This window comes from Oryctolagus cuniculus, chromosome 4, assembly GCF_964237555.1.
Source record: "Oryctolagus cuniculus chromosome 4, mOryCun1.1, whole genome shotgun sequence".
Taxonomy (NCBI): domain Eukaryota; kingdom Metazoa; phylum Chordata; class Mammalia; order Lagomorpha; family Leporidae; genus Oryctolagus; species Oryctolagus cuniculus.
Window position 1 is genome coordinate 110,629,152 of NC_091435.1, and position 24,223 is coordinate 110,653,374.

At 45.8% G+C, this 24,223-nt stretch overlaps 1 protein-coding gene across 8 annotated transcripts in view; it reads left to right on the top strand.

The window, feature by feature from the left end:
• The first annotated feature begins 3,566 nt into the window (after nt 1-3,566).
• MECOM (MDS1 and EVI1 complex locus) overlaps nt 3,567-24,223 on the top strand; it is a 597,402-nt gene continuing 576,745 nt past the window's right edge. For 5 of the 8 annotated variants that reach the window (XM_070072544.1, XM_070072546.1, XM_070072566.1 and 2 more), the window contains exon 1: nt 3,578-3,997. In XM_070072544.1, the coding sequence (XP_069928645.1) occupies nt 3,961-3,997 (37 nt within the window). In that variant the 5' untranslated portion in view covers nt 3,578-3,960. Of the gene's footprint in view, nt 3,998-24,223 lie in introns of all 8 variants that reach the window. The other 3 variants (XM_070072545.1, XM_070072547.1, XM_070072552.1) reach the window with 1 other exon arrangement.

The window sequence follows — 24,223 nt, forward strand, 5'->3', positions numbered from 1 at the left end:
AAAGACAATAGGCCAAGAAATACCTCCATAAAGAATTCAAACTTTCTTCCAAAGATACTGTGGGGCTGGCTCAATTATAATGGGAAGAAAGGAAAATTTCTTGTTGCATGTCATGTATTGAAAATCAGCTCTTTGCCGCTTTTTAGTGGTAATCAAAGAAAACAGTTGGAGGTGGGGTATCCTCGTCGGTGTCTTCCTTTTCAATGACCCGTCTTCCTTTCAACTCCCATCTCGATCTCTCTACTTCTGCTTAAAAAAAAAAAATCCTAAACAAACAAAATGACAATAATAAAACAAGCAAACTCAAAACAGCTCGGAAGCTCATCGAGTTTCCAACGAGGCGCTGCTGCCAGGGCGCCTGCTTCCGAGAGAGGAAACGCAAAGAAAACTCCTAGCTTGGGACCCCTGCTGCTGTCCCCCAAGGAAACGAATTTCAGGAGGGGAAGGGTATGCGGGGGGTGGGGGGTGGGCAGCGGGGGCAGCTTGGCCAACTTGTTGGAGGCCTCTCTTCTCTGGTGCCAGGGGCAGCTTAGCCGTACCGTCAGAGGGTGTCGGGGGCTCCAGGGGCCGCTGGACAGAAAGTCACCTGCTCTGGTCTCACGGCTGGGACTCCGGGCAGGTGGAAGTGACAGGGTCCGAGCACTTGGGAATGGGAACCTGCCGGGGCTGCGGCGCAGCGGGCGGTGAGCGCGGCCGGCTGCTGTCCGGCTTTTGCTCCATCAGGTTAAACACACTTGAACCGGTAACTTGGCGCTTTTATTGACGCACACTTGGGGCAGAAAGCAAATGACAAAAGAACGTGGTGGGGGAGAATCAAGGGAGAAAAAAGGAAAAGAACGCAGCTTTTGTGCTTGAAAAATTAAAAAAAGGATGGTATCGTGAATACTTTTATGATAGGGAGAGAGAGAGAGAGGGAGAGAGAGAGGGAGAGGGAGAGAGAGAGAGAGAGAGCGCGCGCGAGAGAGCACGCTAGCGCGAGCTTGTCTTTTCACAACGCTTTGGCCTGGGGGCCCAGAAGATTTTGTGTTTATTATGTCACTTAGAAGGGCTGCATTTGCTCTCCTATCCCAAAACTCTTGGAACCCTGGGAGAACGACCCATGCGCTGGAGCAAAGGCGACCCCAGGACTTAAAAAACCAGAGGGGAAGGTGTTCCAACAGTGCCTCGATTTCACCCACCCCTCCCTTCTAGAAAAGTTTAGAAGATAGGGACCTTTCCATTTGGGGTTCGGAAGCTCATTCGGGTTTTTGAAGTCCTCCACCTCCCACCTTGTTCCCCTCACAGAACTCACCCCACCCCTTAGCCCGCCAGGTGGTTTAAAATTTCTCAACAGCAACAAGCAGCCCAACATCAATTGTGTGTATGGTATTTAATCTCAGGGTTTGGTTCCCTGGTTTCTTCATTTTCTAGAAAATTCATCCACATCCTTCTTAACCTCCTCCTCTCTCCAATGGAACCCAGACATGGACAACCTCCCTGGGGACAGGGGAAATGAATTAATGACAGGTGTGGCAGTTCTCGGGGCTCCCCTCCCCCCAAGTGTTTAAGGGTGAGATGGTGAAATGAAACTTGCCAGGCAGAGCCTTCTCCTTCTGCCCAGGACACTTTGGAGTCTTTGGGTGCTAGGGTCCAGTGGACTCATCTCCCTTCGTAGGGGGGTGGGGTGGGAGCAGGGTCCTGACAGCAGGGGTCATCCCTTCCCTCCTCTGCTCTGGGCAGTGGTCCCCAGACAGTCCCCTTGAGCGGATCAGAAGCAGCTGTGTGAGCTTGCTGCCAGCCTAGTGTTTCTCTCCCTAGATATTTCAAAGTCCCACTTTTCCACTCCTCCACCTAAACTTCAAGGCTTCAACATTTTCGTGTTGGAGACTTGTGGGGACCCACCGTCAGTATGTTGGAGTGACTAGTGCATTTACAACACCCAGTGTGTAAGAACACTCACCTGTACGTACAGGCAACAGGAACTGTAGGTCTGCAAAGAGCCCAGGTGTCCCTTTCATCCAGAGGGGAGGAGAGTTCCCCTGTGCCCTGGGTGTGTGGGCACCAGAGCCTTCTCTTCTGGAGGTTGTTTTATTCCTACTCTGGGCGATTCCCTCTTTTACTCCCTGCCCCCTCTTCCCTTTCTCACATTTCAAGGTTACACATCTACCTCCCTTGGGATCTGTAGCTTGGTTCTCCAGGGACCTGTATCTTACAGCCAGTGCCCCCGAATTACACAGCTTGGAAGAAAGAAAGAAAGAAAGAAAGAAAAAAAAAAAAAAAAAACAAACGGTGGGCGTCCTTTGCCAGGGTGAATCCTCTAAACTTTGGCTCTCCTGAATAGAAATACCTATCTGCGGGCCACTGATGTTCTTGCGGTTGAACCTGGCTGTTTGGTCTCACACCCCCCAGTCCCAGTTTTGACAATAAATACCAACAGGTACAACCGGGCATTCTCGATGGTCACAGGTGCCCTCCCCTGCCTTTGCCATACTCTTGCCTAGAAGTTGCTTTTCTTTTCCCTTTCCTTTAGCCTCAGCATCAAGGATGTATTGTTGCAGCATGCAGACGGAAAAGATTGTAATTTTCTTTTATGGTGTTTGGCAGGATTTGCAACAGATATTATTGGGGACATAAATAGCACATGGTAGGTATTGAACAAAACTGTTTAATGCAAGGAGGTTGTACCAAGAGAAAAATCTATACCTGGTTGGGATTGATTCATACCTCAAACACCGCTAGCTCCTTTAGGAGTTTCCCATTTCTGAGTGCCCCTTTCACTGGTAAATCCTGTAATTAAAGCAAATTTCAATAATGTATATTTTAAAAGTGTGTGTGTGGTGGGGGGTGCCTTGCCTTCTCCTCCTCCGGCTTGTGACCCCCAGAGGTTGTGAGTTTAAGCGAGTGAGTGGAAGTGGCAGGCAAGCTGAGCAGCGGCAGGAGGCGACCGACCCCGGCAGCCTTGGGGGAGGCCGGAAGGTGACAGCCGACCTCTGCGAAGGCAGGAGGTCTGGGATGCCGACGTCCGCGCCGCCGGGACGAGGGAGTCAAGGGCGGTCATTACGACTGGGTGGAGATACACTACTGAGGTGTTCTGAGGAGGGAAGAGAGCGCTGGTGTGACACCTAAATTCGAGAAAGAAACAGTTATTATTCTGCTTCCAGCTCTGCAAACGGGAGCCACAATAGTTTCAGCAGCAGGAGCAGCGGCGGCAGCAGATTGCCCAAGTTCAGGATGGTTCTCAGTTTCCCCTGGGTCATTTGCCGAAGATCCAGCCTTTTCCTAGTTCCGAAGGAGGGGAAAGAGTTTTTTTTTTTTTTTTTTTTTTTTAAGTTTTTTTCCCCCCTCCACTTTTTGCTTTCCTCATGGATGATAAAGAAAAATGTCTGTAATTTATATGAGAAAAACAACAATAATAATTATAACACGGGCTTAATAAAATTCCAACACGGAATAAACCCTCTACTCAAGTCTTTTCATTCCTTTTTTTTTTTTTTTTTTTTGGGCGAGGTGTCTGCTCCCCTCGGCTCCCCGCTCGTTCCCCGCCCCCCGCCGCCCTCCCCGCAGCTCGCTTTCTCCGCCTCCTCGGCGATTGCCATCTGACAAGATCTCCAAATCAAAGTGATAAATCGCTCCAAACTTTTTTTGGCGGCGCTGAGATGTTGGAGGGGCGTCTAGCGCGCATGTGCGAAGGTGTCCAAACTGACAATGCTGGAGAGATAGCGAGTGTGGATTGAGAGAAAGGGAGAGAGGGAGGGAGAGTGAGGGAAAGAGAGAAAGAGAGTGTGTGGAAGAAAGTGTGTGTGTGTGTGTGTGAGAGAGAGAGAGAGAGAGAGAGGGAGAGGGAGGGAGAGAGGGGGAGAGAGAGAGAGAAAGAGAGAGAGGGAGAGAGAGGGAGGGAGCGAGAGGGAGAGAAAAAGAAGGAAAAGATCCAAGAAAAAAAAACCCCAACCACACACCAGCGGCTGCAGGACTGGGCACAGCATGAGATCCAAAGGCAGGGCAAGGAAACTGGCCACAAGTAGGTGCAATATCCCTTTTCTATTGGCTTTTCCCCCTCCTCTGCCATCTTGCATATCTGTCTCCAGCGCTCCGGGAGGGAGCGCGGGCTGCCTCTTGCGCCGGGGCCCGGGAGGAGGGCAGGCGCAGCGCAGCCCCAGCAACCTGCCGGTTCCAGCTTCCGAGCCCGGTCGCCCGCGCTCGCGCTGCTGGTCTAGGCGCCGGAGGAGCCCCGGCAGCCCTCAGCCCCGCGCACCGACCAGCTGTGGCAACCCCGGGGTGGGGGTGGGGGTGGGGGCGGCCAAGACGGGGGTGGGAGGAGGAGAGCGCGCGAGAGTGAGCGCGAAGGGGTGGGGTGGGGGGGGAAGAGGCTAGGAGAGTCTCCCCCTCCCCTCCCCTTCCCCCCAGGCGGGGGAGAGTCGCCTCTGGCCAACCAGCTGGTCCCGGGGGTGGGAGGGGGAGCGGGGGTGGGGGGCGGGCAGGCGAAGGGAGCCTTCCCGAGCCTTCGTTCGTTTCTGGGGCTTGGGATGGGTGGCCGGCTGTGAGGGAGCCACAGTGGCGGCGGCGGCGGCGGGCGGCACTGGTGGAGTTGGGAAAAGTTGCGAGGCGGCCGCTGGAAGTTGCGCGGGCGGGCTGGCGGGCGGGCTGCGCCGAGCCGCGGCTGCAGTAGTGGGCGCTGTGCGCTCGGCCATGCTGGCCGGCGCGCGCGGCGCGGCGGGAGGACCCGGGCAGGGAGTGGGGGAGACAAAGGTGGAGGGGGGGCTGAGTCGCGGGGTGAGGGGTACCACCACAGCCGAACTCCCGACTCCTCAGAGCCACTGGCAGGTGGGCCGCGAGGAGGCCCTGAAAGCGCGTGGAGAGCCGGGAATGGAGGGCGCGCGGCCAGCGGTTGCCGAGGAGTTGGGAGGGCGAGAGGGCGCTCTCCGAACCGCGAACGAGGGGCTGGCGGGGCGCCGAGCGACCCCCAGGGGGCGAGCTGCCCGAACGTTGGGTCGCGGAGGGGGTGCGGTTGAACCTCTCGCTCTGCTGGGTGCAGTCCGGGTCCCGGGTCAGGAACCCTCCCCGGCGCCCCCTGCCTGCCCAGTGCGTTGCAGCCTTAGTCACGCGGGACGAGGCCGCTTGGCTTTGGGGCTGGGGGCCGTGGGACCCTCATTCCTCACTCTTCCAGCCAAAGTATTGGGTGACTGTCCCGGCGTGGCCTGCCGAGCCGACACCATCCGACACGGCGTGTTGTGTAGGCAACACGGGTGGGTTTGTCCAAATGCTTCTACCCCCAATCTAAGGGGACTCGTGGCGCCGAGCCCTGGAGCAGCCCGCGGCGCCCTCAGCAGCGTCGGCACGCGGGGCTGGAGCTGCTCCCAGGGAGACCAGGCCGTCCCTGGTCCTCCTCACATTTGCACTTGGTGGAAACAGAACTGTACGCGCTTTGCTGGTAGACCAGAGACCAGAAATGAGAGATTGGGGAGGGGGTTGCATTTCCTCAGCGAGGTCCCCAGGCCCCCCTTCCCCGTCCCTGGCCGTTTAGAACCAGGTTTGGCAGGCGCTGCACGCCCCCCCCAGGCGGTGGCCGCCCCTCGGCGGGCTCGGCGTGGCGGGCGGTGGGAGTCGGCGGGTGCCGGGCGTGATGCTGTCATCCTAGGAGCCCTTCCTTTCCGGCGCCTCGGACAGTCCTCACCCGAGCACTCCCGCACTCCGCAGTGTGTTTCCTTTCCTCCGAGCCTCAGGGGTCCACCTAACTGAGTCTCAATGGGTCAGGCGCCCATCTGTTTCTCTTTTGGGTCTTGTTTATTTCACTTCGGTGCGACAGTGTCAAAGCGCGCCAGTGCAACTGTTTTTCCCGTTTGCTTTTAAATGAGGCCGTTGTCTTAATTTTCCGCTGAGAGGGACTAAGTGTACAGACGCCCAGAGGCTTGAGGGCTCGGGTTCCCACCGACGACGGTTTAAGGGAGAGAGAGAGAGAGAGAGAGAGAGAGAGAGAGAATGAGAATGGTGGGGCGCGGAGAGCCTGTGTCTGCCGTGCCCAAGTCCGGAGCTGGACGCCCCAGGCACCGCGTCTCGTGGCCGGGTACCCAGCGAAGTGAAAGCAGAACACAAAACCTGCGACTTTTCTTGAGCAATGTTTTCAACCGTTGATTGCCAAGCAAACTGTGCGCTGCTGCATTAAAAATATTCCCGCATGTACAGGCCCCTCAACCCCCTCGTTTCCGATCCGGCGGTACTTGTCATTCAACCGGTGGGAGACCCCTTTCTCAGTCTGCGCCGTCTCTAAGGATACCGCGGCCGCGTTCTCAGAGTGGATCCCAACTCTCAACAACTTTCCTAGCTAAGCCTCAGATTCCCACTTGCACGGCTCCAGCTGTTGCTGTCGCCGCCGCTGCCGTTCTCAGAAGCGCAGCTTTGGGCAATTTTTCTGTGACAATCTGGGCAATAAAGGAAATCGTATGAAAACTACGGATTTTTTTGTATTTTAAATCGCTATTTCCTTCCCCCAGCTTAGCGCGTGGCGGAGGTGGTTGGTGACCCCTGCAGTGCAAAAGTCCAACGAAAACTTCGCTGTTCTTTCTGCGCACGGCTTCTTTTTCTTTCTGGGTTGGGAAGAGACAGTGTGACCATCCTTTAAAAAACGTAGATACCTGTATTGTGGCACAAGTGAACATTACAGTGAAAGCAAATCACATAGAAATAATTGTTTTCTCGATGGCTTGTTGTTCTTTTGGTCTGTTCTCGTGAATTTCTTTGGCGGCTGCAAGTCTTGAGTTGGTCTTAGTTCAGGTGCAGGAACCCATGGACCAAGACCAGAGACCACAGACCCTGAAAATGCCTACTAAAGTGACGCCGAGAAAGGCGGCACAAGTCAGTGGCCAACTTGTCCGGCTCATGTTTTACACAACAGTCGAAACTGATAAATTCGTTGTCAATCATTTGGGGAGGGAGACTTAAAATTTTAGCTAAAAAGATAAAGGAGAGAAAAGCAAGTAGGTCCACCTTTCTACTATCTAAAGCCCCTGGGTTTTATTTCCATCTTTAAGAAAAGAAAACCAAAAGCCCAGGCGACTCTGGCAGCGCCAGAGGCTTCGCAGCCGTTTTTTTTTTTTGGGGGGCGGCTGGAGCAGCACCTGGGCCGTGCCAGAAATGCCAATTGCAACTCTCCTAAATGGTTGGGAGGGAAGTGAGGTTGGGTCTGCCCAGCCGGTCCAGAGCCTGACACCCCATGGCCCCGGGCACCCCCCTTTCCCCCAAGTGACAGCCGGCAGGATTTCAATCACCGAAATGGACGAGTTGCACGGAGTAAACCCCCTGAGCTACTGGCCCCCCTGAAGTCTCGTAAAGACGCAGAAGGCTGTGTGATTAGCAGCACTGCGAGGCGGGAGGCACTTGTTACTTCTGCACTTAATCTCTGCTGAAGTAGGAAAGGTAGAAGCCGGCCTGTCTACCGCCCTAAGACTGCTCACCTCCGCAGCCTGGCAGCTAAGAAGCGGGGGCTCAGGCTTCTTCTGAACACCCGCCCACTTGGGTCTTCCTTCATCCAAGAAACCCAGATTCAAACAGAGATTTGTTTGCAAATATACGTGTATTTGTTTATTTCAGGCTGCTTTGGAGGAGGAAAAAACATTCTCTCTGCGGAGGCCGAGCCCCCTTCTAGGAAGGTGCTTTATTTGCCATTACTCGACCATTACCCCGGCTTAGGGCTTCTTTATTGCGTTTGGCACTTGGAGCCCAATCTTCCTGCAGCATTTTGATGTGTTTCGCCAAAAAAAAAAAAAAAAAAAAAAAAAAAAAAAAAAAAAAACACCCAGAAAGAAAAAGAAAAATCTGTGTTTAGGGGAAGGTTAATTACGCTTCTCATTCCCTCCTCATCCCCAGCACTGTGGAAGAGGACGGCGTCATTAGCTGCTGGCGCTGGAAGGCTGGAAAGAAGTCTGTCCCCCAGGTTTTTGTTTTGCAGTGACTGGGGGGAGGGGGCGCACGTCTGGGCGAGGGGGCGCGCGTGAGGGTGCTTAGGAGCGCGCGCGTGTGTGTAGGAGTGCGTGAGTTCTGATACCCGGGAGCCCGGCTCTCCGCTTTCTCTGCCAAGGCCTCTCGAGGCGCCTCGGGACCGGCCTCCTCTGCCGAGGCTTCTAGAATAGCAGTTAACACGTCGTCCCACGACGTTTTTGGTTTCTTTCTTCTGATTTGAAGTTGAAGGTGGGACTTGGGTCTGTAAGCAGTTTCTCTTTGAAGCTGTTACTAGTTGAGGGTTTATTTCTTTTTGAAAAGTCAGGGCCAGGTTATTCGAGGTTGCAGTCGCGACCTGGGGCAGGAAGGCCACGGCTGGGGACGCCTGGTTTTGTGTTCCCGGCCGGCCGGCAGGCGAGGAGAGACGCAGAGCTGAAAGTAGTTGCTGCCCGGAGGCCTGGCTGACCGCCCTTTCTTGCCTCCACCTCCCTCATCTTTGTCTCAGCTGGAGGCGGGCCATGAGGTGGGCAAACTTGACTTGGCACCTTCTGGCCACCAGCTCTGCTCCCATTCTCAAGGTCCCCCAGTGCCTAGCAGAGCCCTGTTCCTAAGAGTCCAGCAGACCTCCCGTCCAACTACTCAAAACAGCCTGGTGCTGTGGCCCCCGATGGGCACAGAGGTGGGGCTGGGTCCCCATGGAGGAGGGAGGCGGTGCTTACGCTGGGGGTCCCCTTCATATTCTCCCCCTCCCCGCCCTGCTGCGCAGCCCCTGGGCTCCAAGCTTTGGCCTGAAGTCTTCCTCTGCAACCTCAAGGGTGTGCTTGGCGCGCTCCTTCCCCGGAGCCGGGTGTGCGCTGACATTGTAAACACAAGCACACATATGCTCACACACTCACATGTACTGGGTTCGGGAACTCTCTCCCGCAGGGCAGGCCCCTTCCCTCGCCTAGGCCAGGGGTGGGGGGCTTCCAGGGGGCTGTCACGGTGTATTGGTGCTAGGCTTATTTTTCTAGAGTGGTGGTTAACCCTTCCTCTGCTGGAAGCTGCCTTCTAGGCATTTTCCAAAATGGTCTGTGGGGTCTGCTTTGCTTTTCTCCTGGGCGGCCCAGAATGAATCATTAGTTCCCTTTTGGCTTCCCCACTCCATTAGCCATGATCCTCTTTCTAAAATTAGATTTCCCCCTTCCCACTCTTCTGGCCTTCGAATCTACCAGGGATTCGCAAGGAAATTGGTTGTGTAGTGAGAACTAGTGAGAGAAGGAGGATAAAAAGGGACAAACACAGCCACCGCAAACAAGCCAGGGAGTCCTGGAGACAGTAGCGGTGTGGCCCTCCTGCCCACTCCTGGTTTGCATGCAGATTGCTATGGACACCCCCACCCCACCCCTAGTAAGTGAAAAAAAAAGTGTAATCCTTGTTAATTACCTTTGCTTACATGCCATACAAGAAACTTCAGAGATGTGTCTATACAGGGAAGAAACTGTTTACAAAACTCTTTCAAAAGTGTGACATACTGCTCTAGTTCAGCACTAAAAAGCTAAACACACTTACCCTCCTTTGAAGTGCCCTGGCTGGGGCAGTGTATTTGAGTGTGGGTCAGATATTGCTGTGGGTATAACTAATGGCTTCTACCTATTTAGCTCAAGTGGGAGGAGAGAAAGGCCTGAATTCCTTGTCCAATGGGTCCCTCTGGAGACTGGGTTCTGGCTCCTCGCCAGTTCTGTACAATGTCAACATTGAATATTTGAATTCCCAGACTCTATTTAACAAGTTTCTAAATAAATAAACTCATTGTGTGTCTGTGTTTAAAATTATTTCATCTCTCTCATAAAAGCTATAGCATCTTATTACATGAGCCTTGCAAGTTGATTTTTTTTTTAATAAGCAAACAAACAGAGCTGAAGGCATTTTAGTAGCCAGATCTCCACAAAATGTATGTATTGCAGAGTCATTCTCACGTGTGGCTGGGTAGGAGCTATTTAGAGGGATCTTGGGCTATTCTGTGTGACCTGATAATGAATTATACTGAAAAACTAAGTCAAGTTCAGAAAGTCAGTGAAATATTAATCACGTCGAAATGGGTGCTTGACTCCAATTTGAGGGTCTTTAGATAGTTGATGATTTTGTCTGCTTGAGTCTTACAGGGGCCAGAGAGCCTCACTGGTGTGTCCTAAATGGGCATCTGTATACAGACAACTGCCTGGTCCTGTAGGTATGGACAGGTATAGAACTCTGTCCAGATGGAGTTTAGTTTCTGGGCATATTCTCTTTTCTGTATCTGTGTCTTTATCTGTAATTTGGAAGGAGGATATACACAGATATTATTCTCATATTTCAGTTTGTTAAAAAGCCATGAGGCCTATGGTTTCATTAATTTCTCAACATTTGAAGTTTTGTGTTTTTATGCAGATAAGGAACAGTCATTCTAAGAAATACCTACTTAATTTACAAAAAGACAAGTTCTAGTTCTATGAAAGTGTGGACCCCATCTGGAGTTAGGAAAGAAAGTGGAATTTACTCTAATTTATATGTACAAAGTGTATTATTAAAACGAATGGGATTTGAAAGGGCACAAAGCAAAACCCATAACATTGTGCTGGTAATGTGGATAGCACAAAGCCAAGAAAAAAATACCACCAACTCATGCAAACCCTAAAATAGATTACAATGACCTCAGCCATTTTCATTTTCAGAAATAATAGCCGTGATTAAAATGGGGAGGGGGAGTGTTTTACTTGGAACCGTACTCTTCTGCATTATTGTAAAAACTGTTTTGTCGTTAAATATCTGGTTCATTATACAAAAACAAAAGGCAAGTGAATTTTTAATCAAGTTCTGGACTCTTCAAAAGTGGTCATTCTTGAATTACTTCTTATTTTGATTTTTGATATTATTCTTACTCATTAGCAAGCATGTTTTGGCTTGTCTATCAGGCAGTCCTTTGCTACTAATGTATAATGATTCTACAGGAGAAATCTATTTAGAAAAGAGATTTTATTAATGCTGTGAATAAATGCCTGAGTAGGGGTCATTGACTATTTAACAGGAAGAACCACAGCCTCCTTAACGTTGTTTGAGAACCTGCCTAAAGGAATTGACTTTGTATGTCAGTGTTGTTCAAATGATGACTTTTAGGGAACTCTTCGTAGGTAGCAGTGGCTGGGGCTTTGGCAATGGGCAGGCTTGTGAAACAAATATTAATGAACTCCTTCTGTGTGCTAAGCATGGACAAGCCACGTTCCCTGCTCTCGTGAATGTTACAAACATGCACGTCGGCATTTGAGTCTGGGTGTGATCCCTGATTAAATAGCCAGGTCATCTTCAAGTTATTGAATGCCTCGGAGCCTCTATATCTCTGCTTGTGAACTGGAAGTAATAATACTTTCCTCCCTGGGTTGCTGTTAGGGTTAATCTGGGAAATGTGTGCAAAGCAACTAAGTCACATGCAATCACTCAATAAATCTTAGTCACTTCCCTTTTGATTTATCAGTTAAATTTTTTTGAAGAGGAAACATCGTTTCCCCTCTCCTGTTCTATTTTTTTTTTTTTGGTAGAAGATTTTGTATGTCTATAGTAGGCATTTTGCATGACTTCTCAATAAATTATGCCTTCAGAATGCAGGGAAGTCAGACCTAAAATTAACCTGTTTATAAAGGGACAATATCTAAGTAAGAGATTTTAACTTGCTTCATAGGTATTGATACTGTATAGCCACACAGCCTAAAATTTAGTTGTGCATACTCCCCAGTTATTAGACTCAAATCCCTCCTGTATGAAAATGTTAACTTTTCATGGAATGAACTTGTAAGGTACTTCACTATCCTGGCTGAGATGCTTCTCTCTAAATGAGGAGATGGTACCGAGCAGAACTTGTCAACTGCGGTGCCTGTAGAGATTTTCAGGTACACTAAATGAGTGAGGCAAGTGGTGTAAGCGCTAAGCCCTCTCCTGTTTTTATTTAATTCCTCCACACCCAGTTTTTGTATTCCAGAACAGCAGGGAGAGGCGGGCACTGCAGCAAAGTGGCAGTTCAAAGCTCCTCTGAAGGTGGCAGTTGCTTGCTACTCTGCTGCAGGCCACTGCCACCCTTTGGATGAGAGGGCCCAGAACTTTTTATGTGAATTTTCTCTACTTTAAAATGCTGACTCCGTTTTTAAAAATCCTGCAGCCCCAACCAAACACCTCTGAATGCAATGTAGTTTGTGGATCACGGGTTTTCAATGTCTGGATTAACTTATTTCCAAAACTTCTTAAAAGTTGCAGTGTCTACGATATCCATAAGGTTTCCTGAATATTACCTTGTATTTTCAAGATCTGTATCTTCCTCCCCATCCCAAAGTTAATGTGTGTGTTTGCATGTGTGTATGTGTGTATGTTTTGATAGGTGGAAGTGCTTACTACAGAATCTGATATCTGGCCATTTATCTGGAAAAAGAGTCTTTCATGGCCATGTTGTGTCTTTCTCTCCATCCATGCTGCTTCATCATTAATTGGCTTAAGAAAATAAACTGAAACATCCCCTCCTCCTCTTGTAGCCACTGTCCACCATTCTCTCTTATTTCTCACTCAAGCCAATTCTTTGATTTGTGGGCTAGGGCCTGGGCATTAAATCATTAGGAGACAGTCGTCTGTGGTTTTCTATAGTGGTAGAAGTCATTTGGCTACTGTGGGTATTCAGAGGAAGAATTTGCCTCTGTCCTCCCAGGAGGATCCAGATGTCACCTCCTGAACATCTGCCCAACTGATTTTTAAAACCTGAACCTAAGATGGACAAATTAGTTTTTAAGCGATGGATGTATTATTAGACAAGGATGACTTTTCTTATAAGGCTTTATATGTTCAGTTTGAAAATAAACACACCTTTCTCTATTTATTATCACTAGTTGTATTTCTAGCAGAGATCAAAGGTGAGTAACAGATAAAATTAAGTCCTAAGAACTAAAAGGGTAAGTTATGGTGATATAATACAATGGAATCTCCCAATAAAAGCTGCACTAAACACTTTATAGTACTAAATCAGTACTATAGTCAAAGGCCTTGTTGATGAATCCTTGCCACTACCAGTTAACATTGTTGAGAAAAGCATCAGCTAGTGTGGTGTTTCAGTGGAAGATTTTGAGTAGTGATTACCCTGCTTCCAAATATATCACTGGACTGTCAGATACTTGACTCCCAAGTTACACTCCTGATGTTGAAACCCAAATTCCTTAGCGGGGCTATTGGGGGCCTCCCACTCTTGAGTCAGAGGACTGTGATGACCCTGAGCCTAGGTGCTGAGTTAGATGTGCTTGGGTTCAAATCTTGGTTCTACTACTTACTGCTAGCTGGGAATAAAGGCAATCCGTTTAACTTTTCTGTGCTTCGATTTCTGTTCTCATGGACTGGAGACATCGCATGTGAGGATTTGATTAACTGATACACTTAGAGTGCCTAAACTATGTGTAAAATAAGAGCACAACACATGTTCCTTATTATTTCATTCACATTTCAGGCTTCTTTGTCTCCCTATTCAAGACATGTTCTATCAGCCTTACCTGTTTACTCATTCTGCTCCTCTCACTCGCGTGCCAGCCTACCTTTATGTTTCCACGTTGTGACCTTTGGTCATGGTGTTACCATAGTCTGTAACTCTATCCATGCTGTACTCTGATTGTTAAAATCTAACAAGTTCTTTAAGAATTCCTTTAAGTCCTTACTTCTTCACAATCACTCTTGATTATACCTAGAGATAGGACTTCTTGGTGTCACTTCATCCCAACAGTATGGAACTATCGTTTCCTCTCATCATTTTGGCATTTTATGATACCTTCTTGCTTTTATGGTCTATATCTTATTTTTCTGGCAAAGCTGTAACAATCCTGCAGAGCCCACTTCTGTTTTGCACAGTGCCTAGTATTCTGCTGTGCACATGGCAGATAACACAGCTAGGTGATGGTGGTTATCGATGGTCTTTGGTGGATTCTGTGAACCCCTTCAATTTCTTTGCCTATAAAACCTGCACAGTTAGGTAATGTCAGCACCAGAACCCTGGGATATCTGACACTTTAATTGCATACTAAATCCACAATTGGCCTATTTTGACAGTGATAAACCACCTGGAAAGCACATTTGGAAAGTAAAGTATTATTCCTAATTTTCACCAATAATGTTCTTCGTTTTGCCAGTGCAGGTATAAACCATGGATCCTGACTTAAATCACAAATTGTTATTGATCTACACTTGATCTTAAGCTCAGTACTGGATCTGTTTCTGGAGAATGTCAGTGGAGTCAGGAAAGAGATGGTGAAATAGTTTGTGGACTCATGTAACTCTTCAGGGATTTGGGGATATTCAGCTTACAAAAGTCATCAGAAGCCAAGTTTTTACATAAATCCTAAACTCAGTTGAGATAGTATTAATATAGAAGACAGCAACAGAATTTTGTGGTGTATATTAATGCACATTTATAGTTAGAGTCAAACTATTTAAGGTTGACAAATGATATTGTATTGAATCTTGTGTCACTGATTAAATTAACTCTCCCTTAACTCTGTCCTCTAAATTCAAATGCAAACATGACATGTCTCTCTCCCTCACCCTTCTTTCCTTTAACTTCTTCCCCATTTCACAAACCTGTCACCCCTATGGAGCAAATAGGATTGTGCCTTGCACAAGTGTCCACAAGTTCCAGATGATTTCAGGGTTTCAGTGTCTGTTAGGTTAAGACTTTTCTTTCACCAAGACCAGCCAGGTGTGACTTTTTGTTCTGTTCTTAGGACTGCTCTTAAGTCAATGGGAGCCCCTTGAAATGAGAGTAGGGGCTGAGAACCATGACTATTGTGCTTCAGTACTGATTGTAGACTTTACTGTTGGCAGGAGCTATGAAATTAATTAGTAATAAAGTGTTTTGTAAGAAATGAGCAAAGGGATGGAGTAATTATCTCAGATTCAGCTAGGGTCATGATTTGTGAACTTATTTTAGGTTCCAGACCCCTGTGAGAATCTGAAGAAAGGTTGGGAGTCTCTTTCCAGAAAATGCTCACATGATAGGAATTTTCATATAATTTCAGCAGTTCTTAGACTTCTGAATTTCAGTCAGAGATATGACTTACTCATGTGTTTGGACTTGATTCACCCTAGTATATTTATTATGTAACATCTTAATGTCCTTATCAATCTTTTCTCATTACCTTAGAAACATATTTTTTCTGATTACAAAATTTATGCACAATAAATAATTAAAGCTACCAGAATGTATCATACAGAAAATGAAAGTTTTCATTCCTTTGTCATGCTCTGCCTGCAGATGAGCATTGTTCATCCTTTAGTCTAAACTCATACAGGTTTCTTCTCTGTACATACCAGGATACTTCCAAATGTTTGTGGAAAATGGAATTGAAAGATAAGTTTATTTTGATGCAAAACAATTGAAATCCATCCGTACAAATGGTCTTTGAGAAGTTCATGCAAATATGTGTACTGTGAAAGAGCTATGCATGGATTTCAAGAATTTTTTTTCTCCAAATGAACTTATCTTCCAGTTCAGTTTTTCCACAGACATTTTGAAGTACCCTACTGTGTTAGCGTCTATGTGCCTATAGATTTATTATGTTCTCCAGTAACTTGCTTTTTCTTCTTTAAAACTTAATAATATACCTCAGACATTTTCCTCTTGCCAGTACTTATCAATCTAACATATTCTATTTAAAGGCAGCAGATCTCCCATTGTGTAGATGTAACACATTTTTCTGAGCCCGTCCCCTATAGTTGACATTTGGGTAGTTTCCAGTTTTCAGAAAAGAACAGACAGAGAAATTCCTCAAACCAGGACTCTAAGGGAAAATGAAAGTGAAGTCTACAATTAAAGGAAGCTCACAGTTCAGGGTGAAGTGTGCTGGCCTCTGAGACACGGGCACAGCAGGGCTCTGGGGAGGTCACAGTGGGTTGCCTCAGCCTGTCAGGACAGATCAGATTTCTAGGCATCTCTACCCGCTGGAGGATCAATGGTCTAAGTCCAGAGCCAAGGTACATCTTTGTAAGAGCCACGGAGATCTATCTGTGGTATTTCAAGCTCACTGGACTGTTCTAGACCTCATATTCATGCCCCGTTTCCATTTTCTTCTGATGCTTGGAACAGGCTGTAGCTGAAATCAATCCAGATAGCCCCAAGTGGAGAAGGATAAGTTGTTAGCATTTCAAGTTTCAAGGTTTTTTGTTTGTTTGTTTGTTTGTTTTTCCTTTTAAAGATATTTCCTCACTTGTGTGGTATATTATTATGATACTGCCCTACGTTGTGCATATATCTTAAGCCAATTGATGCAACTAGATGAATGCAGAAGGTTATTTGACATTAATCTAAATGTTTTTGATGTTCTGTAAAAAACCCACATAATTTCTAATGTAGGAACTGGAAAGACAATTTTTATAGGAAAATGTTTTTCACTGGGTAACCAGACTATGGGAAAATTTTTATAATGGAAACTATCTCTTACTTTTAACTATAGCATAAAAAATATGACAGTATAATGTTACACACTAAAGCCCATCAGATGCAAAATTCCAGTTTTTGATTATAAGTTATAAACCAGGATAGAGAGACTTCTGAAAAGTGGTTTTCTTTGGCAATGATATTGTTTATTAAATATAAGAAATTCAGAAAAAATTAGTTCAGCCCATTCCTTTACACAGAAGGTTACAAAAATGGGTTTTGGTTCTACTGGGTACTACTTTGCTTATTATAGCTCATTGGATTATATTAGATTAAAAATGCACTAGACATTTTAGATTGGATTTAAAAGGTAACATTCATGGAATTAAAATTTAATCATATAAATATTCTTAAGAATTAATTTACCTTGCAGTATTGATTCCTTAGAGTACAGTATTTGTTCTATGTTTGTATCTTTTCTGTGGATGCATAAAGGTTTTCTATGGGGGCATTATTCTATTTACATTTTTCAAAGTATATTTTAACCTAGGTCATATTGAGTCAGCAGTTATTGAGTGCCTAATATAGATAAGGCAGGATGAACAAAATCCTAGAAACAGCCATCTCCCAAATGTAGTGAACATCAGTATTTGACAGACATTTACAATGGTTTATTAATAGAGACAAAGGTGACCATGTACCTGTGGCTGGTTGTCAATGACTGCCAAATATCTCTGGGATTTGGAATGTTGGATCCTTTGTTTACTTCTTCTCCAACTATTTTGTTCTCCAGATTTTTTGTTAACATTGTGAAGCTACACATTTGCTTCAGTGCCATTCTATGAATTTAGTGTCTTCCATCTGCAAATAACATCATACTTCACTTCTTCAGTACCTGTCAGATGTGGGGGTCTTTGCTGCCTCACTGAGTTCTTTGCATGTTACTGCTGCTATGGTTTTCATTCAAGATACTTAAAAACAGGGGAGTAGGCTGTTAGCTTAGTGTTTAGGATGCCCTTGACCCGCATTAGAGTACCTAGGTTTGATTCCTGGCTCCATTCCTGATTCCAGCTTCCTGATAATACATACTCTGGGAGGCAGCAGTGATGGCCAAGTAATCAGGTTTGTGCCTCCCAAATGGGAGACCTGGATTGAAGGCCTGATTTCTGGCTTTTGCAGGCATTTGGGAGAGTGAACCAATAGATGGGGTCTATCTCTCTCTCAAAAAGAAAACAATAGCAATAGCAATAACAACAACAAAACCCCCAAAAATAAAAAACTTGAAAACAAAACCAAGCAGCCAGAATTGTATTGCAGCAGGTTAGGCTGCTGTCTGTGATGCTAGTATCCCATAAGAGTGCTGATTTGAGTTCTGGTTGCTCCGTTTCTGATCCAACTCCCTGCTAATGCACCTGGGAAAGAGTGGAAGATGGCCAAGTTCTTGGGCCCTTGCACCATGTGAAAGATCCAGATGAAACTTCCAGGCTTCAGCCTGGTCCAACCTTGGCTGTTGTGGCCATTTGGGGAGTGAACCAGTTGATAGAAGATCTCTCTCTGTCTTTCTCTCTCTCCTCTCTCTGGAACTCTCCCTTTCAATAATAAATAAATCTTTATAAAAGTCAAGCCCTTTATGAGTATCATCCATCCGACAACTGTTTATTGAGTGCCTATAAATATGTATCAACAGAAAGCAGCAGTGACAAGGCTGCCCCCCCCCCCCCCCCGGGAACTCTCATTCCAGAGGAGACAAGAGATTAGGGTCATATACTACCAGATATTCCTTTGTGGTATGAACATATAGAGAATCCCCACTGACCTTGTTGTAGAAGAATGAGTGAAGATTGGAGAAGATCTTTTTGAGAAGGTGACATGTGAGCAGAGAGCTAAATGAGAAGAATGTTTACTAAATGTTGGAAGTGTCACACATCCAAGCTCAGAGTATGGTGGGCATATTCATGTGCCTCGTACTTTGTCTTTGGACGGAAACAGATAAGGGATAAAGATTATTAACAACATTGATTTCAGCTTTGTTGAGTGTATTCTGGTTATTATATATTTATGGATATCATATCTGCATTTTTTTTGACAGGCAGAGTGGACAGTGAGAGAGAGAGACAGAGAGAAAGGTCTTCCTTTTTGCTGTTGGTTCACCCTCCAATGGCTGCCGCGGCCGGCGTGCTGCGGTCCGCGTACCGCGCTGATCTGATGGCAGGAGCCAGGTACTTCTCCTGGTCTCCCATGTGGGTGCAGGGCCCAAGGACTTGGGCCATCCTCCACTGCACTCCCGGGCCACAGCAGAGAGCTGGCCTGGAAGAGGGGCAACCGGGACAGAATCCGGCGCCCTGACCGGGACTAGAACCCAGTGTGCCGGTGCCATAGGGCAGAGGATTAGCCTAGTGAGCCGCAGTGCCAGCCAATATCTGCATTTAACTGACTCCAAAACCTAGGAACCAGGGTAAAGATATTTGTGTTTTCCTTTATAGATAGATGTAAGAAGTGGGATTTTTATGTTTGATCTACAGACACTGGGTTAGTAGCAGTATCAGAATAGCATGTTAAATTTCTTCTCCCATAATTCAGTCCAGTTGAACAAATATGTATTGAATATATGTTAAATAGCCCAAACCAAGCACTGTGTTAGGCACTGTGCATACAAAGAAATAAAGTATGTTTCCTGCCCTTGAAGACTTGATAGTCTAGTAGGAGAAACAGACATGTGGACAGATGCTTTTAGTCCAGTAGGGTAAGGGCAGGACCTTTTTCCACTGAACCACAATGATATGAACAGTAGTATGTGACATATGGTATACCCTCATTTCACATCAATTCTTGAAAAAACATTCCTCAAATTACACCCCTCTAAACAGAAAATAATATATGTTTCAAATTTGAGGGTTAAACGTTTATTTGTGTTTATTTGTGTTTACTGTTCTTTTAGACATGTTTCTAAATTTATCTTATGAATTTTCCAATGCCTAATATGAAGGCAATTTGTATATTAGATTGGCAAGTAACTATTTCTGAAAGGTCTACTCATTACATTTATTGTCAGGGAAATGCTGATTGTAATAACTGAGTAAGAAAACAGGTGTATGACCCACAGCCTTGAGTCTACAGATGGGCAAATTATTATTCTTGTCCTCACCAGTTTAGCATACTCTATCCCCTGAGCAGTTAGAACAAGCTTTCCTATCACTGTTCAAGAAGTTCTGTTTGGAAGATCACCAAAAATTTCCTCCAGTTCCTTGTCATTTGTTGCACTGTTGGAGAGCAAAGATCTGATCAAAACATTCCAAGTGAAGTCTCGATGATTTCAAAAGGTGCATCAAACTTCTAGGTTCTATTTTCATCCAGTAGAAGATAGTGCTACCCAAAGATACATGTGAACTCAGAGAAGTGGCTTTTCCTTCAGGCTGACATGTGATTCTGTTGTTTGTAAAACAGAAATAAGCATAAAGAGCACCGCCCTCTCTTCCAACTCCTTGCCAACCATCTTGCAGAGCTGTGTGTATGCATCCAAGTCAATGTTCCAGCCACACTCAGCTTGGCACAGAAATCAGTGCATACAGCATCATTACTTCTGGGCACAGTCTGAAATTCTGAGCAAAACTCCCAGTTTGCCTAGATCCATATGATGTGTGTGACTTAAGCCTACTGTTGATAATGTTGTGATATTAAAACACCAGTATAGATGTTGTTTCGCTCATGAAGCAGCATTCTATCTTGTTTCTATGACCTAGAAATACTGAGTAGATGGATGGGAAATGTCAAGGGTAAAAGCATTATGTGTCTAGGGTTTTCAAAGGGCTTCATGCAGCTCTCCCTTCCTGCCCTTGAGAGATGGTAACCTCCGTCACCAAGGTTTTGCCCTGAAGAAAAGACAATACCCTGATATCTAAATACAATACAATGAGCTGCATCTTTGTCAACCTTACAGGTGAATCGTAGGTGTGAGTCAGCACTTGCAGACTGCTTCCAGGATGTGTGGAATATGTGGCCATTTGCTTCTTTCTACTGCTTTCAGAACAATTTGCTTGAATGTCATAATGTCTCATTATATAGGTTTGACATTTAATCGAAAGCTTGCAAGAGTGCTTTGAGCCTTGTCCACCTTGAAGATAGACTCTTCCTGTTTCCTTAGATGTGATCATCTCAAACGTTCAGTATACTTTGGACACCCTGGGCCTGTTTTCTGGTGGATGATGCTGGCTGGGCAGTCAGGACCTAAGGGGTTTGCTACTTATCAACACCAGCATGATGTCTACAGCAGGTGTCTGAGTCTCTGAGCCTCAAGTATAAGATAGGAACAAGGAGTTGAGCATTTGGTGCAGTGGTTAAGATGCTGCTTGGGATGTTTGCATCCCACATCAGAATGCCTGAGTTTGAGTCCTGGGTGTGCTCCAACTTCTTGCTAATGCTTAGCTTGGGATACAGCAGGTAATGGTTCAAGTACGTGAGTCCTTGTCACATATAGGAGATCTGGCTTGAGTTTCTAGCTCTTGTCTTTGGCTTGTCCTAGCCATTGCAGGCATCTGGGGGAGTGAACCAGCAGATGGGAGTGCTCTCTCTATGGCTCTCTCTCTGCCTTTCAAATAAAACAAAAATAAATAAAACAAACAACAATTAAAAACAAAACAAAATGAAAGGAACAACAATTACCTTTGTTTTGGCTCCCTCCAGAGTAGTAATGTTAAAGTAAGATGACATAAGTATCAATTTTTTTTTTTTTTTTTGACAGGCAGAGTGGACAGTGAGAGAGGGAGAGACAAAGAGAAAGGTCTTCCTTTGCCGTTGGTTCACCCTCCAATGGCCGCTGCGGCCGGCGCACCACGGCCAGCGCACCGCGCTGATCCGAAGGCAGGAGCCAGGTGCTTCTCCTGGTCTCCCATGTGGGTGCAGGGCCCAAGGACTTGGGCCATCCTCCACTGCACTCCCGGGCCACAGCAGAGAGCTGGCCTGGAAGAGGGGCAACCGGGACAGAATCCGGCGCCCTGACCGGGACTAGAACCCAGTGTGCCGGCGCCGCAAGGCGGAGGATTAGCCTATTGAGCCATGGCGCCGGCCCATAAGTATCAACTTTTATAAGCTGTGGAGAGCTGTGTAAATTTAGCATCTTATAAATCCTAGAAATTATAGAATATTAAAAATGCTAACAAACAGGATTAAGAATGTTGGCTCTGGAGCCACATTATTAAGGTTGAAGTCTTGGCTCTACTACTAGTTAGCTGTGTAGTCACAGGCAAGCTCCTTAGCCTTGCTGTGCCTCAGTTTCTTCATCTGTAAAAGGGGGTTAATTTACAAGTGATAATGCCAGTCAAGATTATTGGGTGTTTGTGTATGATTGTGGTTAATCCTCATGCCTCTATGAGGTGGGAGATATTATTGTCTTGGCTTAAACTGGAAGATTCTAGAGACAAGTTGGGTATCTGCTCCAGGCCTCTCACCTTAAGCACAGAGCTAGGACTCATACCTGGATCTGCTTGACACTAAAGCCAAGAACTTAATCTGAACACGCCCCACCTTATTGTTTTCTCTACAGAAATAGAAGTGGGAAATTACTTTGTTTAGGCATCCCAGAGCTCATAAAATATGATTTTTCGTAGGAGAATCTTCCAGATAGAGAAATGATTTCATAAATCTCTTAGGAAAGGGGGATTTTGCTGCAGTTCATCTGGGTAATCTCTCCATGACAGGGACTGGTCTTCTCTTGGCCTTTCCTTTTCTTGCTGGACTTATTTGCACTGTGGTTTTCCATCACATTCTGCTTCTGGTTTCATCTAGGGAACTCTCCAAGTCTTTGTTGAATGAATGACTTAGTGATACTTCATTACTTCATTTCCTGAAATCACAAGCTAATTATACCTTACGATTTACCAGCGGGTGGTGCTGGATTCAGATTTCCATTTTCTCAACAATGTTCTGTGACCGTAAGCTTGCTCAAGCTCACCAACTTGTTTTTGAGGCAGAGAAAGAAAGCCACAACTTTCTGAATCTTTCTCCTTTCTTGTACATCTGAATCCAAGTCCTGTTTACTCATCCTCAACTTTGTTTTAATATCCAAATCACTTGGGCTTTGCAACACAGTATTTGACCCAAAGCATCATTGAATGATCTTGGGATTATCAAGGGGAGGGCTTAATGTATTCTCAGATCTAGTCCTTTTTAAAAAAATTTTTTGAGGTGGTCCTGGCACTGTGGTGCACAAGCAGTGCCGGCATCCCATATGGGCACTGGTTCAAGTCCCTGCTGCTCCACTTCTTAGCCAGCTCTCCGCTATAGCCTGAGAAAGCAGTAGAAGATGACTCAAGTCCTTGGGCCCCTACACTCATGTGGGAGACCCAGAAGAAGCTCCTGGCTCCTGGCTTCGGATTGGCACAGCTCCGGCCGTTGCAGCCATCTGGGGAGCGAACTAGCGGCTAGAAGACTTCTCTCTCTGTTTCGACCTCTCTCTGTAATTCTTTCAAATAAATAAAATAAATCTTAAAAAATTTTTTTTTGAGGGAGAGGGCTGTGGACAAATTAAAAGATTTTCAAATGTGGCTGCATTGAATTTCTTGGACAACTTAGAAATACTGTCCATCCTCAAACCAATTAAATCAGAATCTATGGGGGGTGAGGTGCAGGCAGTGGGGAGCAGCGTGAGTCCTGGACATAAACTGGGAAGAAGGAAGTCATTTTGATAAAAAAATAGGGACATGCAAGGCAGCTCCAAATGCTTCTCTTGTGAGGTTCTTCAAGGGTTATATGCATTTTGACATATGGCTTCCTTTTAGTTTTACGGGTATGGGGTTGTCTTTGCATCTAGCTCCATAAACTTGCTTTCTGCCAGTGGTTTTTCTGGCCCTTGTATGAGCGTGTTCTAGGTGAGAAGTTTCCAGTTGTGAAAGGCCATTGGCAGGGAGACTTCACCCAGGGAGTGGGTGGTCTTTGGAGAGTCCTGGAGTTCTGACATCTTTTTTGTCTGTTTCGATCTGGTGGCTGTTTCTAAGGGCACAGAAATATTTTCAGATGAAACAATGACAACAAAACAAACTCGAAGCAAAGGCGGAATCGGCAGCTGCTTTATGAGAGAACACTTTAATATTGTTAGCCGTTCTTGTCTTTCGGTTTTTCTAGAATCTCAGACAGGAGTGGTTCTGCCAACCTCCCCATGCGAGGGGAGTGCTGGGAATTCAAGTGAAGGTATGTAGGGAAACCAAAAAGCGAATTGTGAAAGTAATAGATGTCTCTACCCAAAAACGTTAAAAAGCAGAAGCGTACATTTTCAGGCAGGGATTGTGCTATGTTTTAGGAAGTTTGGATGTTGAATGCCAGCAGCATTATGTCTGGCTGGTTTTAATCAATGTTATCAGCCACTCACTTCCATATCCCTGAACATTTATTAAATAAACTCCTGGGTTGCTGTTGGACAGTCCAGGTATGTTCAGTTGCACCTGAGTGTACAGTTGATGATTCTGGAGGTTTAGTTGCACTCAGTGGGATGAACACAGACATTGGTGTGCACTTACGGCCGAAGAGAATGGCTTTACTGAAAGAGAGGATTAAGCCAGTAAAAAGGCATGAGAGTGTATTTATAAAACGTGGCCTTGTGTATATCTTTGGCTACTTAAGGGGCCCTCATGAAGTTTTAGTTTTAGCTGTTTATTTCAAAATTATTAACTGATTTGCACAAATCCTCTGAGGAATTTCTTTTGGATTCTACAGTTTATTTAACTGATGCTTAATCTAATGGCGCTTTTTTTTTTTTTTTCCTCCAAATGATCACTTGTTCTTTATAATTTTGCTTTTTCTTTTTTTTAGAATTTTCTTTGAACCAGGTATAAAGGGATAAGGTGGTTCAATTGTTTAAAGAGAGGTTAAAGCTGTTTTTACAAAAGTTTTGAATGTTTGTTTTTTATTATAATG